Consider the following 16,932-nt stretch of genomic DNA (forward strand, 5'->3'; position numbering starts at 1 on the left):
GCAACCTGAACACAGAGGCATGGAATAGTCGCAAGTCAGTCTGAAGTCAAACCAGCAGGTGTTTGGGTTGTTTTAATGAGTTGGTGTCAAACAGGGCAGTACTGGTGCACTACACAGCACTATGGGTGTTAAACTGTGACCCCAGCACTGGGAGGGACATGTGGAGCAGCATGATCCTGCTATGGAAGAGTGCCAGGGATGTGATCCATGTTCATCCCCTGAGTAGCACGCACTCACAGCTGTATCTGCAGAGCCAAGAGCCAGCAGGCTCAGCTACCCAGCTGGCAGTAGCAGGTACAGCCCTCCCTATGCAGAGATGGAGGCTAAAAACCCCTGGAGTGGCTTGGTTACTGGGCCTTTAGTTAGGTAAGAGGTGTGATAGGAAGCTACAGTAAGCTCTGTGGCAAGGAAGTGGCTGATCCCAGGCTCTCCTGCTTGTGGCACAGTGTTTGACATTGCTGCCTGCCCTGGGGCCAGCTGCTTTCACAGCCAGCCCACCCTTCCTTAGGTGACACTGGGGAAGGGGATGGGCAGGGATTGGCCTCTCTCTCCCAGCTTTGGGCCCAGCAGACCCCTGCAGGAGAAAGACACACTTTGTGTTGGCTAATCCTACTTTAGGGAGCAGGGTGAAGGAGACCAGGCCCTTGCACACAGGTGGAGGGGAGGGTTTACTTGGAAAGCCCTTGTTAAGCATGGAGCACAGCTGTGGAAGACTTATCCATGGTCATCTCTCACTAAAAGCACTATGCAGCACGTGCAGGCTAGGTAGGTGCAAACACAAGGTCCTTTCTCCTGCCCTCCAGCTCTTGTTCCTTAGTCAGGGCTCCTCCTCAGAGCATCCTTCTATCCCTCTGAGGGAAAGGCCTTGGTTCTGCAGAGCTGAGCCCATCTGACTGGTGGTGAAATGCAGGTGAGGCCTCCTGCGATGGGAGCATATCCCTCCTTCCTTCCCTTGGTGCTTGCATCAATTTCGGGGCAGGTTGGGCGGGGGAATTGCTGTGGCAGAAGGCTCCACCCCCCAGATCTCACGGGCATACTCTGTGATGGTTCTGTCACTGGAGAACTTGCCCGAGCACGCAATGTTCCTGATGACTTTCCTCGTCCATTCCCGGGGATCCTGGGAAGAAGAGAGGCAGTGTCAGTACTCAGTTGCTCACCTAGCTCCGTCCTGGCTTGCAGCCTTGCAGGGCACTGGCTGGTTTAAAACACCATGGTGGGGGGCTGCTGAATCAGCCAAACCTGCCTCACCCTGCCCCAGGGCACCACATGCTGCAGTGTTCCTAAGAAAGGCTCCACTGTAGCACACTCATCCCAGTTAACCCCCAGTCTTCCCACTCAGCAGTGGGCGAGTCTTACCATGAACAGCTGGTCCACTTGCCCTTGGCACTTAATGTAGGCCTCATAGTCTGCAAACACCTTAAACCTGAAACCCAAAGCAGAGTCTGGCTGGGGCTTGCCTTCTGGGCAGGACAGACATCTTCCCATGAGCAGCCAGGGCTCTCCCTGCACAGGGATGCTTCCCAGGACTCACCTGTCGTGGTACATGAGCATGTTGACAACATCCTTGAAGCAGCCGGGGTCCCGCGGGGAGAAGAAGCCGCTGGTGATCTGGTCGATGGCCTGGCGCAGCTCGGGCAGGCGCTCGTAGTACTCGCGGGCGTTGTACCTGTGCCAGCAGAGACAGCCTCTGGGCACTGCTGCTCTTCCTGGGGCCCTTGTGTCTGGGGCAAGGATGTGCTACAGCTCCGGAGTGTGGGGCTTGCTCCCAGGGCTGTGCCCATCAGAGCACCCTGCTCGTGGCTCAGACCAGCAGCGGTGTCTGACACGCTTCGTGCCATGTCCCACTCACAGCCAGTGTGCTTGGGCAAGCTGAATCCTTGCAGCCCAAGGCAAAGACTGCCTCTAGCCCCCTGCTTTTTCCTGTCCAGAACTGCCCAGAAGGGAAGGTGTCCCTCCCAGAGAACACGGCTCTCCCCACCAGAGCTGAGCCCTGCATCCCCATCTGCCAAGCCCTGGCGTTCACCAACCCTTTCCGGTCCAGGGCCTCCACGTCCTCCACCCGCATGCCAAATATGAAGAGGTTTTCTTCTCCTGCCTCCTCAGCCATCTCCACGTTGGCCCCGTCCATGGTACCAATGGTGAGGGCCCCGTTCACCATGAACTTCATGTTGCCAGTACCTGAGGCCTCCGTGCCAGCTGTGGAGATCTGCTGGGAGAGATCCGCTGCTGGGATCACTGCCAGGTGCAAGAGAAGTAGGAGTTAATCCTTGGCACATTGCAGCTCCCCACAACCAGGACTGGGCATTTGCCAGTGGCCCTTCTGAGCTTGCCCTCAGCCCAAACAGCACAACTGTGAGGCCAGGCTCAGCTTTGCCATGACCCCAAGCAGCTGCTGCCACTCCTGCATGAAGCTGGCTTCCTGCCCTGTGTGGAGCCTTCAGGCTTATCCTAGGGACAGCCAGGTGTCCTGCCACAACTGCCTCTCAGGCCAGCCCGTTCCTGGCCTCAGCTGGGACATGCCCAACTTCTGACACGTGCTTGCAGAAGACCAGACATACCCTTCTCAGCCAAGGATACCCGGTAGTTCTCCAGGAAGATGACCTTGAGCTTGTCCCCCACGTAGGGGTCGTTGTTGATGACCTCACCAATGGATGTGATGAGTTTGATGATCATCTTGGCCATGTGGTAGCCAGGGGCCGCCTGAAGAAGAGCAGTCCAGAAATGGGGAAGGCTTTTAAGGAAGGGAGAGCATAACAGATGACAGTGTGGGGTTCTCACTGCAGTGAGTCTGAGCCTCACCTCTGCTGTTCACATGGAATCACAGCATGGTTTGGGTTGGAAAGGACCTTTGAAAGGCATCTAGCCCAACCCCCCTGCAATAAGCAGGAACATCTTCAACTAGACCAGGTTGCTGAGAGCCCCATCCAACCTATCTTGAATGTTTTCAGAGATGGAGCATGTAGCACCTCAGGGCAACTTGTTCCAGTTGGTCACCACACAGATTGAGAAAATTTCCACCTTAGATCTAATCTAAATTAACCCTTCTTCAATTTAAAACCACTATCTCTTGTTCTATCACAACAGGTCCTGCTAAAACATTTGTCCCCATCTTTCTTAAAAGGCCCACTTCAAGCACTTAAAGGCTACCATAAAGCCTGCCCAGAGCCTGAACAATTCTAATTGTCCCAGCCATGAATTGGGAAAAACACCCTATTGGGAGAAGAAGTCCTGAGCCATGGGGTAATAGTGCGGGAGCCTTGCTCAGTCCAGTTAGTTCATGGAGGTGTTCCCTGCTGCTGGCTAATCTACAGCAGGCCCAGCAAAGCCACAGAAAGGAGACAGGACCTTCCCCATCCACCCCCCGAGCCACGCATGCATCGAGTCTGGAATGCAGGTTACCTTTCCTCCAATCATAATGGTCCTGGGCACAAAGGATTTGGATGGATTACATCTGATGCCTGAAAGAGCAGGGATCTTTCTTCAAAATTTTTTCAAATTTGAAAGCTCAAATTTGATCTTAAAAAAAAAAATTAAAAATCTTCAGAACTGAAGATAAACGGGGCAGATCAGATCTGCCTGATCAGAGGCAGGCAGGGATCTCAGCCCATGTCACAAGGACCCATCAACCTTGGAGGACCCTGACACCCAACCAGACAGCTGCTGGAGCTGTGGTGAGCAAAAAACGGCCACAGAATCCTTGGGGATTCAGATCCTTGGAGAACTACTGAAGCCAGAACAATGCAGAGCTCCAATGACTTGCCTCCCTTTGGGAATGCGCAGGGGCCCCAGGAATACAATGGGAAATGGGATCTTAACTTGCACCAGGTCAGTCTCGACAGCTGTAGAACAGGTGTGGAGGTTACCTGGGCTGGAGATTTGGGCTGTGAGCTTTTCCCCAGAGCTCTGTATGAGCCTTCAGACACTCTGTCTTCCCTCCTGGAGAGAAGCCCTGGCAGTGAGAGGCCGGGGAACTTACGGTTGTAGAGGGTGATGGCATGCAGGCAGTTCAGCAGCTGCCGCTTGTACTCATGGATTCGCTTCACCTGGACATCAAACATGGACATAGGGTTGATCTTCACCTTGTACTGCTCCTCCAGGTAGGCTGCAAACTTCAGCTTGTTCTCCTGGCAGAAAAATTTGAGGAACAGGCATGAGTTGCCAGGGCTTGCATCAGAAGTGAGCATTTGCTGCTGGGATGTTCCTGGCAGCATGGTGCTTTTAGCCTTCTTCCCCCAGGCCACCTCCAGTGCACGTTACCTGCTTGACTTTTGCCACATCCCTGATAAAAGTCTCATTATCGATGAACTCCAGTAGCTTCTTCAGCTGGCTCAGATCTGTGATAAAGCCTTCCCCAATTTTCTAAAACAACAAATCAGGAATGTCATGAGACACTTCGCCCAGTCCACGACTGCCCTTTCCCAGCAGAGGTGCCACAGTCCCCTTGGGAACTGGAAGAGGCAGTGTGGCCAGGAAAAGGCAGTTTCTTATTGTGAGATTATTTCTCTGCATCACAAAGAAGCCCAATGGAAACAGGGCACTGCAAAAATTCAGACAAGCCCCCCTTTCTCAGGGAGTTTTAGCAGGAAGAGGGAGAATGTGTGCACATGTGCCATGGCCTCCTGGCAGCTGCAGAAACCAATGAGCAGGACATGAAGATTCACTTAACTACAGGATGATATTCAGTCATGGCATGTTGCAGTGTGATGTAAAAACCTGTCCTAAAGGGCCTGGGAAATACAAGGGACAGGATTGGGGCTGGCCCTCCATGGGAGGAGCTCCTTTGTGCCTATGAAGCTGAACACTTGTCCAGACACCCTATGGTTGTGCCTGTGTGCAGCCCCCATGAGGGCAAGGACCAGATCCAGATTTCCACAGCTTTTTTGGGCCAACTCTTCATCAACTTTAGAGCCCAGACAATCTCACTCCTACATGTACCACAGCACGGTCCTCTCAGACTGTCCCCACACAGCTGTCAGGGCTGACCAGACCACCAGAAGAGGGTGACCAAAGGGATCACACTCATCTCCTCACTTCACGTGATCACCACTCACCTCAGCAATAATGTCAGCCAATCCTGGGTTGCACAGCAGGAGCCAGCGCCTCGGTGTGATCCCGTTGGTCTTGTTCTGAAACTTTTCTGGCTCCAGCTCATAGAAATCCTTGAACCTGGAACACCAGGGAGCTCTGAGCCACCCACCACCACCCGAGCTACAGCTGGGCCCCGCAGTGTGTGCTCCTGACTCAGGGCAGGCTCTATCAGTCTCCCTGTAACAGCTGTGAACTCTTTGCTGCCTCTCACCCCCTTCCTCAGCTGTACTGCCAAGAGTTTCCCCAGCTCCAAAGGGTCTCCCCAGCAAGGCAACCAAAGCAGACCTGGACACACAGCTGCCCCAGCCAACCCTTCCCAGCTGGCAGGCAAAGCCCAGTGAGCAGAGAGGGTGCATGCCTGGCTGTGTCCCAACTCACACCGAGTTCTTCACGATGTCGGAGTGGATGCGGGCCACGCCGTTGACAGCGTGGGAGCCGATGACGCAGAGATGAGCCATGTTGATCCGCTTGCAGTCTCCCTCCTCGATCACCGACATCCTGCGCAGACGGTCGATGTCCCCCGGGTACAGAGCTGCCACACGCTGCGGGCAGGGAGGGGGACATGGGTGACACGGCCACAGGACCTAGGAGCATCTTGGTCACACCAGGATGCCCAGAGTTCCCACAGCCTGGGACAGGTCCCTTACATCGAGGTGCATTTGGTTGAGGGCGTAAATGATCTCCAGGTGCCGTGGCAGCAGCTTCTCAAACATGGAGACCGGCCAGCGCTCCAGGGCTTCAGGCAGCACTGTGTGGTTGGTGTAGGCACAGGTCCTTTTTGTGATCTCCCAGGCCTGCATTACAGACAGCAGGTTAATGCACCCAGTGCACCCAGGCCAGGTGGGAAAAGGAAATCCCACAGATCCTTCCCCTGCAAGGTTCAGCAGGGTGCTCCCAGCTCTGCTCACCTTGTCCCAGTCCACTTTCTCCACATCCACCAGGATTCGCATGAGCTCTGGTATGGACAGGGCAGGGTGGGTGTCATTAAGCTGAATAGCCACCTGCAACACAGACTTGCTGGTCTCAGTTCTGGCAGTGACAGGACTGTGACAGTGCCCTGCATGCATGGGGTTGGGGTAAGAGTAAGCCCCAAGGCTCTTCTCATAACTCACAACCCAGAAACAGAGAAAACGCTCATTAATGGAGCTATTTCAAGTTTTGCTCTAAATTACAATTTTTTCCCTGGGAAAACAGGCCTGGAGATCATCTGTTTTACAACCCAAATTGCCAGGGTGTTTGTATAAATGCCCCCGTTTAGTCCTGCTCTCCCTCGAGAGAGGCAGGTGTGGCTGAAGTTTCCCCAGTGCCTCTGCCCACGGACTCACCTTGTCTGGGAAGGTTTCAAAGCATGTTCTCACAGGGTCCCGGCAGCCGAATTTGGAGGATTTGAAGCGGCGGATGATGTCCTGGAGGGTGGCAGCCACCACAAAGTACTCCTGCTTCAGCCGCAGCTCCTTGCCTTCAAAGAACTGCAGGTGGGGGTACCACATCCATCAGAGCTGCAGCTGCCATCCCCACCTGGCAGCCAAAGCCCTGGAGATGCTCCTCTCCACCCCGAGGGGCTTCCCAACAGGCTTCACACGTTTGGCTCCTCACCAGGGCAAATGTGGATGTTTCTCATATGTCTGTAGGGACTCACAAAGGGCTTGGCATCCCAAACAGCTGCTTCCAGAGAGAGCAACTGAGAGAGGGAGAGCCTGCCCCATCAATGCTTCTCCTACAGAGCCAGCACAGTACCCTCCCTAGTGGCAAAATCCTTTGCAGGGCTTTTTGACAAAGGATTTTGGGCTTTCTGCAATAGCCAGGAATGTCTCTGGACACACCAGCTGCCTCACACACACCATGCTTTCTGCTGGTCTATTTTAAAACACCAGCAGGTTTGATAGGGTGTGGGGCAAAGTGCAGGGGATTTTCTTTTCCAGAACAGAAGCCAATCCATGACTAGATTTTGAGGGCTCTTCCCTTTTGGACCCAGAGCCCAGAGTGCTTGGCCTGGGACAGCACTTGCAGTGAAAAATCCCTTGAACTGGGTATGGAAATGAGCCCCCGCTGTATAAACTGGCAACTGCCTTGAAGTTGAAGGATGTTCCCCTCCCTGCAGCATGGAACGGAGCAGCTACACTACATGGGCCAGACTCTTAGCTGCCAATCAGCCAGCAAAGACCCTCTGGAGCCAGCAGAGCCATATTTGTTCACTGGGAATTACAGGGACAACCTGCACTGTATTAAAGCAGAGCAACAAGCATCAGATGGCCATGACCTTCCAGTGTTTGCAAACAAGGAGATAGAACTGCAGAAAGGATGATTCTGAGCAACAGGGAAGAGAGGCAAGCAAGTCACTCACGTTATCATTTGGGTACAGGACTCTGGATATGTTTTCTGCCAGGTTTCTGTCCAACACTGCCTCGATGTAGTCACCCATATTGACTGCAGGGAGAGAAATACACACAGCACTGCAGCAGCTGTAGAGATTCAGGCAGATCCCTGACACCACACTTTTCCCTCTTTTCTTGTAGAGAGGTTTTGTAACAGGAATATTCAGGCTGGTATTAATGGAACAGGATGCGAATGTACAAGTGTGAAAGGCACTAGAGTGACAGGAGGAGACGGGTGGGTGTCCTGGTGTAGGAGGGCTCTGGAAGCAGCTGGGGAGTAGTGTGATCCATGGATGTGCACACAGTGCTGTGGTTTGGAGATAGCTATGAAATAAACACAAAGCAGGCCAGATGTGAAGTGCTGCTCCAGGTGCTGTGCACAAAGGGACAACTGTGTCCCAGCCTGGCCAGAGGAGAGGCAGTGGAGGGACAGCACTTACACTCCTGAAGGTTGAAGTCATTTGGGGCCTTGGCAGACCAGAGTCTCATGGTGTTCACAGTGTTGTTCTTGTATCCAGGCACTGGGGTGTCGTAAGGCATGGCAAGGACAACCTGAAAAGGACAGCATTCCCCCCTGGTTACAGCACAGTGACCTAGAGAGCGTGGGACAGCAGCTGAAACCTCTGCAAGAATCCAGAAGTCCTGGCTGTGGAAGGAATCTCACCTCACTAAAATACACCTGCTGAGCTTCACAGACTTCCCTGCTATCATGGGCACTTCCATCACCTACTGGGAAAGCATTCATAGGAGAACCAGAGCTGTCTGGAGCTTTACTAACCAACTTGACTTTCAACCCCACCAATGACATGCAAAAGAGAGTTGCAAGAAACCTGCTGACCTTCCTGTACCAACTGGGGTACCTATCAGAGCACTGAAAGCACCCCCAGCTGCCCACTGGGATTCTGTCTCTGCTAGGGTAAAGCCAGGGCAGCTTGGACTTTTGTGTTTCCATCTGTGATTAACTCCACATCCTGAATTGTGCCCATTAGCCTTCTGCAACCTGCCAGGACCAAACCCCACAACTGCAGCACCATTTCCAGAGCCATCCCCCCAATATTCAGGGTTTGTTGAACCTGCCTGGATAACTCCACTGAGATCTCCAGCACCTGAACTGAACATGAGTGTGAAACTCCTTGTGCAGATGATGCTTAAGCCTTAGGAGGCTGCACACATGGCTACAGGGAGAAACCCTGGACCTCCTAGTTCACACAGCAGGGTAACCTGGGCAGATCAGCATGTTGGTCATGAACAGCCTCTTTGTGCTGGCATCAGCAACAGCTCCCCTCTGGGGAGAATCAGCAAGAGCTCAGGCTCTCCAAGCTGCTGTTACCAGCTCCGAACATGGAAGCAGGCAGGGAGCCTGCCCAGGAACTGGGGCACACATCACATGAACTCAGCCATGCTATATTTGGAGACTGCATTTTTGGCTTTTTTGAACTTTTCCAACTTGTTTCCTTAGCAGCACTATCTGAAAACCCACCTCCTTGTAGGAAGCAGTGTTTGGGATCCCTGAAACCCCAGACTACCAGCAGGATCAGAAGAGACACGTGTTGAAATACAATGGCACTCGGTCCCCAGATGGGTGCCTGCTGCACTTAGGGGCCAGAGAGCTCTGGCACAGTGCTCCCAAGATGTTCACTGTGCTGGGGCTGTGGTGTTGAAACCCTGCACTGTTAACATGGCAATGACCTAGGTCACCTCATGGCCTCCTACAACCAGAAATAAAATGGTTTATTTCTCCTCTGAGCAGGCCCAGGTGACTGTAACTGAGCTTCTTGGTGCTGAAGAGAATGGCTGGGCTCTGTGGCTGTGAGCTCCTTGAATTAACTGAGCTGGTTCATCAGACAGAGAGACTGCTGAACATTATGGGAACAAGGCTAGGTCATCTCCCTGAATCCAAATTAATTGTCCTTCCTTCCTCCACCCTGAGCAGTGCTTACAGACGAGAGGCTGAAGCATCTCCCATCCTTTTAATAAACCTGTGCCTTTGTTAGCAGTGAAATGGGAATGCACCTATGATGCAGTAGCCTGAACAAGCAGGAGTTCCTGAAATACAGCATTATCTCTGCAGCTGTGGGAGAGGCTGGAGGAGTGTTTGTGCTCCATGATGCCACAAAACAAGGCCTCCAGGCATACTGGAGACTGGAATCCATACCTTCAGCCTCCCCTGACAGCACTCTGTTCATTGGGATGCTCTGGGGATGAGGAACTTGCTCTCATGACAAGAGCTAAACACCCACAGGATTGCTCCATGCCTCTGCACAGCAGCAGCATCAGAACCAGCTGAAAATTGACAGAGTGTGAGTGAACAGTGGCCAGGAGCAGCGTGGAAAGAGCCTACAATGCTCCAACATAAATCCATGTAAGACTGTGCAGCTTTGCCCTGGAGATCAATAGATCTCTCTTTGTTTTCTCAAATCCTGCTGCAACAATTCAACAAAAGCTTTTATCTCCTCAAACCCCTTAGGTTACAAAGTCACCTTCGTAACTGCAAGGGTAGCAGAGGGAGTTTGGCCAGTCTGGGAGAGAAGCAAAGCCTGAAGACCTCAGGCAGCCCAGGGTTACCCTGTCTGGCCTTCCCCAGCCCAGCAGGGAGACTGATGGTGGTACCTGGGTGTCGATCCACTTCACCCCCTCGGGAGTGTGCTCCACACGGCCGTAGAAGTGCACCGGGAGCATGTACTCGGGGCGGGCCTTCTCCCAGGGATTGCCGTAGCGCAGCCAGTCGTCCGCCTCCTCCACCTGCAGGAGGAGGAGCAAGAGGCACACGGGGCTCAAGCAGTGCCCTGGGGCTCCACCAGAAGGCTGAACACAGCTCTCCATAGGGAGACCCGTTTAAAAGCAAAGCTTCAGCAAGCTGGCTTTAAAAATGGATATGCAGAGGCCTCTAGAGGATAGCCAGGCTTTCCAAAACTTGGATGACTGCATCCCAGCTGGTATAAATAAATCAGCCTCTATGGATGTTTGTTAAGGTTTAAGCCGTGCAAACTGCACAGACCACTGCACTCGGTCTGTCTCCAGGCCTTGACATCCAGTGTGACTGTGGATACTGTGGAATATATGGGATGAGGCACCCAGTGGCGATGTTCCTGGCCACAAGCCACACCCTGTCAGCCAGGTCTTGTTAACTGCTCTGCCCCCTGCCAGAGGGGGTTTCTCCTCTCTGCTCACAACTGTGGCAATGGGAGCAAAGTGAATTCATCAGAGCCACCTAGGCTGGTGCTATCCAGAGATGCTTTGTGCCTCCACGAATTTCTCTGCTGTGAGGGGAGGGACTTAAAGGAAGGGGGAGATAGTGGGACAAGGAGGGGAAAGGCAGGGGGGAGGGCTACAGCCCAGCATGCCACCACCCCTGTTCTTTTTTAAGAAACATGAAGTCAAACACAGGGCAAGCTTTCCCCTCCCTGTTTTCACCATTTATGGGGCCTAGCATTGCAGCTTCTTTGTGGAGGAGCAGGAAAAAACAACCTTCAAACCTCTCATGGTCCCTGACTTACGGAGTGGTATTTTAAGGGGAAAAACATACTTTGTACTCCGAAGCAAGGTGAGTCTCCTAATGAAAACCATTTCTAGACACACAGTAAGGAAAACTGCCAGCTGAGGCAGTTTTTTAGCCTATTTTCACTGGAAAATAGTACGATAAGTAATGCTACAGGAAAATTCCTGTTTAATCCCTGTCTGCCACTGACCAGGGAACTCACAGGAGCAGCAATCACCCCAGACACTTATGTTCCGTAATGATCAAACACATCCTTTGCCAGACACCTTCCTGAGGTATTTAGGCACACCTCCATCCTTAGTCTGACTGCTTTGCTGACTCACTGCCAAGCTGGATGGGACTCTGGGATTGTTGCAGCTGCAAAGTGGAGACCCAGGCAGGCAGACCTCTGGTCTCAGCCATGCCCCGTGGCTCAATTCCCACATCACCTTGCCCAGTGATGGACTCAAATGCCCAGTTTAAGAGCAGCTCAAGGCACTGCAGTGCCTTTTACATCCAGCCTTGTCCACAGCATGAAAGAGAGGGAAAAAGAGGGACCTGAGTTTTCCAAGTACCTGCCAGCCATCAACAATCTTCTGGTTGAAGATCCCAAACTCGTAGCGGATGCCGTAACCATACGCTGCCAGACCCAGTGTGGCCATGGAGTCCAGGAAACAGGCTGTAAAGGTGAAGGAAACAGGCTGTAAGGGTCCTGGAAACAGGCTGTAAGGGTCCTGGAAACAGGCTGTAGGAGCAGAGCATGGGCACACACAAGGAACCTCACTCCTTGCTTGCTGCACATGCTACAGCCTGCTGTGCATGGAGATGAGGAGCTGCCACAACAGTGCTGCTGGAAATGTTTATTACTCAGAGGAAACCCATGTGCAGAAGGGAGACAAGGAGACAGTCTGCAGCAGGACTCTATGCATGTCCTGCTGAGCAACCACAACCCCCCAAAATTGCTGGTGACAAGGACAGATCACCAAAATCCCAAATCCAGCTTTGTTGCAGTGAGAAGTCTTCTAAAATTGCCTTGCTCTAAGCCTGTCTGCCCAGTAAAGCAGAGCTTCTGATCCTGACCTGCTGCACCACCAGCTACTTAACCATTATTGCTTCCAAAGGAAACCCTTCCAGCCCTCAATCAGGCAGCTCTGGTGAAGATCAGCCCCAGCATTTACTCCATGCCGGGGAGCTCTCATCTCCAGCTGTCCCACGGGACAGGCAGACTAAAATAGCAGCCAACAATCTGCCTGTGTGAGAGCTGTTGAGTGCCTCTGAGAAGTGAGAGATTTCATGGGGAGGTGAGGAGAAAGGCTCCAGACAGCCTCTTCCAGCCACAGCCCTGCCTGCTGCACTGCAGAACGCACACCTACAGCTCTGGGGTGCTGCACCTCACTGGGGAGGGGATGTTTCTGGCCAGCCAGGAGCAGGCAGGAGGGTCCCACACTGCTGAAGGCCTGTGGGGCAGATGCCAGTGGTGAGGGTGTGACAGCCTTCCCCACCCTGCATGAGAAGGGAACTCCCCTCCCCCTGTATTACCTGCCAGGCGGCCCAGGCCTCCATTTCCCAGTCCAGCATCTTCTTCAATTTCTTCCAGCTCCTCCAAGTCCAAACCCAGCTATTGGGGAAGAACCACAGCAGCACATGTCACCAAACAAACCCCATGTCCTGAGCTACTCTCCAAGGAGGACAAACACATCCCAAAACAACCCACACTGAGGGAGATTAAACCCACAAGGTCTCTCCACAAAGCATCTCACCAGGACCTAGTACTTGGACAGCCTAATTGATTGGAAAACAATTTAGCTCATCACCAGAAGTTGCTTTACCATGAAGAATGTTTCTTTAGGGAGTTCAGACAAAACTCTCATACCCTAGCAGCTCCTCAGGTGAGGATGCCCTTTGACCAAACTTGACATTGGAGACAGAATGGGGGGAATGGTCAAGCCACTGTGCAAGGGACCCCGAGTCCTGCCTGGGCAGGGGAGGTCATCCCTCTGCTCATGTATTGAGTCCTTGAGGAAGGGCATGGCCAGGCTGGCAGCAGTGACTGCAGCATTCACCATCACTCTCTGTGCTTCCCACATCCTGCCACCGAGCTCCTTGGCTGCAGTCTGTGGCTGGAAGTGGTTGCCTGCACCTCCTGAGCCATTTGTTCTATGGCCTGGGGGCCCCTGCCAGAGGAAGGCTAAGGCTGCCAGCAGCAAGGACTCCCCAGGAGTCCAGGGGTGCAGACTCTCAGGGGGCAGCAGCAGCTCACCCTGGTGCCAGGGGGGACAGCACAGTGTCAAAGCAATACTGCAGCTGCTCCCCAAAGTGTTTTCCCAGCACTTCAATGGTCTGCAACCACAAGATGGGAAAGCCTCATGCACAGAGTGATGGGAACACAAAAACTGAGATTAATTCCCTCAGTGACAGAGCCATGCTGGATACGAGACCTTTGAAGCAACCTGGCCACGGGCCATGATGAGCTCCACAGGCTGGAGGCTACAGCAAGGGAAGCCTTGGCACGTCAGGCCAAATCTGCACTTGGAAACTGTCTTGCAAAGGAACTTGGAGGATGCTCCTGAAAAAAGCCAGCTGCTCTCTGAGGCACAATACCTCAGAGAGGAAACAGGTGCCTCCCTGGAAATCCCTTTGGATCTCTTGGCAGGGAAAGGGCTTGCCAGGATGTTTCAGCAGCAACTGTAGCACCTCATTTAGAGAGACAGTCAAGTGCCCAACTTCTGCTACAAAGTGTAACATGGATCAATCTGGTAGGGCAGAGGGAGGGGAGAAGAGAAGCGGGGAGAAATAAAGGGTTTGGGTGAGAAAGCCAAAAACCTCATTCTGTCAAAAAAGGTCACTGTGCTGTTGCACAGGTGTCTGCAAATAACCATATAAGCAATGGCCTCACATTAGTGATTGCCTTGGTGATACCCAGCTGTGTTTCTTTCAAGATGGAAATCATCTGAGGACATTTTATTTCCAGCAATTTATTTCCCTCCTTTCTCCTTTCCCACCAATTAACTTTTACCTGCCAGCACTGCTGCTGTGCCTTGTGTACCTCAATGTATGAACTGTAATTTGGTGTTTTGCTACCCTAGTCCCTGTCTCTCCCATTACACTACATCTCCTGTGATAAACCATCATCTCTCCCACTAATGGAAAGTCCTTTGCAGGCTGTGACTCTCATGTCATTTAGGATACTGGGTGTAGTTTTCAGTACACACTTCTGGTTTCTCCCATTCACTACAGGGAAATGGTGGTTCGGAAAAAGGTTTGGAACCCCAAGCCCCCCGCATTGTCTTCTCTAGGGAATGAAAAACACTAAGAAAGAGCCAAGCTTCATTTTGTGTAATCCAAATAACAACCTTCTAAGGCGAAGTCCTGAGAAATAAAGATACTCAGCCATCTGTGTGGAAAAGTTTAGCCTCAGGGAGACCCTGATATCCCCAAGACTTTACCTGGTAAATGGCTTCATCGCAAGCATTCTGCAGGCCCAGGTTCACCATGGTGTTCTGCAGAGTGCGACCCATGTAGAACTCCAGGGACAGGTAGTAAATGCGCTGGGGAGGCAAAGCGAGACGCTTACACACAGCACAGCACTTTGCTTTCACTGAAGCTGCTTCAAATCAAGAGCAGACCCAAGCATTTTCCAGAGCAGGGATGTCTTCCCAGACTGGTTTTTGGCGCCTGCTCCTGAACACCACGCACCAGAGTTGTTTGTCAGAAGAATTTCATGCGGGACGCCGGCCAAGCCTCCACCACGCATCTCCCTGCCAACAGCCTTCTATAGAAAAATCTCGCTGCCTGTTAAGTGTTTCCCTAATTAACTCAGGGCAACTATTATCTAGGATGCTGAATGATATATTTATACACTGTCAGGCTCAGCTGAGGTGATGTTTACGCTGAGCTTTTAAAGTTTTCCTAGGCTGAGCTGATCCAGCCTCCCAAAAGCCAGAGCAAGTCCCCTTCCCCATGCAGGCCGGCTGGGCTGAGGGCCAGCACCTTCCTGTGAGTAATTTTCCAGCACTCCCATCTCATGGATCCTCCTGCTCACCCCACACTGAGTTTCACTCCCGTTTCACCCTGTTGAACAAGTAAATTGTCCCATAGGTGGCAAGGTTCTTGGCACAACTGTGCAGTGACCTTCCAAGTTTGAGAGGAGCCATGTCTGTGCTGCAAATGCTAATGAAAGCCTGTTTGTGGGATGAGAAGCAGGCTGTGCAAACATTTGTCCTCCACAGGCTGGATTCATCCAGCCCTCCACTCAGATTCATTCATTGCCCTCCACTCAGATTCATCACTATGGATATTTTTATAAATAAACCTGAATTCTTAATGGAGCAATTACCTGACTTCAAATTGTGCTTTCCTTTGAATCTCTTTCCACTGTAGTGTGGATCTTTCCCTGCTGAGCAGCAGCATTCCCCACTCTGCTGGGAGTCTGAAAGGGTCAGTCTGTTCCCTGGGGCTCATCAGACAGACCAGGATCATCGCACACAAATGCTCTGCTCCTTTCAGTCTCCCACAGGGGCGCATTTCTAGTGAAAATCTAAGTGTAGAGGACAGTAAGCAAACTCACTCCAGGCTCCTCTGAGCCTTTATGGGATCTGTGCAGCCCCTTCTGTTGGTGCTGCAACACAGATCAGGGCACATTTGTGTGAGTTGGGACAAAAGGGAGAGTCCCATGCACCAGTGTAACTCTCAGGGCACATGCAGCCATTCTGTGGTGAAAGTGCACTTTGCTTCCTGTGTCAAGGCAATATTCACCATCTTGGGAAAAGAGCTGACTCAGGGAGGTGGCTGCCTGCCTGCACCCTGGGAAGGTACTTGCCTTTCTCTGTACACACCTGCTCTCTGTGGCTCTCCAGTCAAGTGCTGGATTGGGTCTTAATACAAAAGGATTAAGTCTGAGTTATGTCCTGCAGCCCCCAACACCTCCAGCATCACTGTCCTGCCTTGGCAAGTGGGGAGGAACCCCGGGGTTTGGTGACCTGGGAGAGTTTATCTCGTTTTTCACAAGGCAAGAAACTCCTCTCCAGCCTGAAAGCTGAGCTGCCTGCATGCACTGCAGGAGTGAAGTCAGGACACAGCTGTGCTGAGCCATGGAGGTGATGATGCCCACAGGGGACACCACCGCAGCAGCGTGAGTGCAGGACGTGACCGTGGTGGAGCACGCAGAGGAGCTGGCAGCAGCAAGGCCCATGCAAGGACCTGCTCAGAGTGGGACCACAGGGGACATGGCTGTGACAAGGTGCAGGGGGATACAGTTATGAGGGTGTCTGAGGGGGGGACAATGCTGCAGTAAGGTTCGGTGGAACCAGACTGCAGAAGAGTTTGTGGAGACACAGTCATGGCAAACTGCACAAGGGACACGGCTGTGGCGATGTCCGTGGGGACACAGGCATGGCAAGGTGTGTGTGAGGGACACAGATGGGGCAAGGCTCATGGGGACACAGCCATGCTGAGGCGTGCACAAACAAACAGCGGGGTGCGTGTGAGGGATACAGGTGTCATGATGCCCGCAGGGAAGAAATCACGGTGGGATGCATGAGCGGCACGGCCATGGCAAGGCGCCCCACAGCCAGCTACCTGCAAGGGACAAGGCCCAGCGGTCACACCCGCAGTGACACCTGCCAGGTAGACACGGAGACACGCTTGGTGAAGGCACAGCCGCCCAGCCCGTCCCTGGTCCCGCCGGGGCTCACCTTGGGGTCCCGCTCGTAGTAGTGCTGCTGGGTGCGGATCCAGCGACCCACCAGGTGGTCGCGCACCGTGTGCGCCAGCGCGAAGTAGTAGTCGCGGGGGGTGGCGACGTTGCGGTCCTTGACGAGGGTGAAGTGCAGGTGGCGATTGAAGCTCTTGCGCACCTCGGCCACGTCGCCCAGCCCCGCGATGCCCCGCACGCTGATCTGCTTCCGACGGTCCCCGTCGCTCAGCGGCGCCGCCATCCCGCCGCCGCCGCCCCGCCGGCTATGGCAGCGGAGGGCTTGTGTGGCGGAGTGA

The 16,932-nt window shown here is 53.1% G+C and overlaps 1 protein-coding gene across 1 annotated transcript; it reads right to left on the reverse strand.

Annotated features, from left to right (window-relative positions):
* Window positions 1–41: 41 nt before the first annotated feature.
* PYGB (glycogen phosphorylase B) lies at window positions 42–16,892 on the reverse strand. Its single transcript, XM_039706408.1, has 20 exons — window positions 16,635–16,892; window positions 14,388–14,489; window positions 12,481–12,559; window positions 11,517–11,620; window positions 10,074–10,205; window positions 7,904–8,015; window positions 7,433–7,515; window positions 6,414–6,557; window positions 5,997–6,089; window positions 5,736–5,882; window positions 5,467–5,630; window positions 5,052–5,166; window positions 4,258–4,359; window positions 3,977–4,124; window positions 3,400–3,458; window positions 2,559–2,700; window positions 2,028–2,235; window positions 1,532–1,666; window positions 1,357–1,423; window positions 42–1,117 (listed from the first exon to the last, which is right to left on the reverse strand). Exons 1-20 carry the CDS (start codon window positions 16,875–16,877, stop codon window positions 965–967), a joined length of 2,532 nt encoding a protein of 843 aa, XP_039562342.1. The 5' UTR covers window positions 16,878–16,892; the 3' UTR covers window positions 42–964.
* Window positions 16,893–16,932: the final 40 nt, after the last annotated feature.

This window comes from Passer montanus, unplaced genomic scaffold (genome assembly GCF_014805655.1).
Source record: "Passer montanus isolate IOZ18808 unplaced genomic scaffold, ASM1480565v1 scaffold192, whole genome shotgun sequence".
Lineage (NCBI taxonomy): Eukaryota > Metazoa > Chordata > Aves > Passeriformes > Passeridae > Passer > Passer montanus.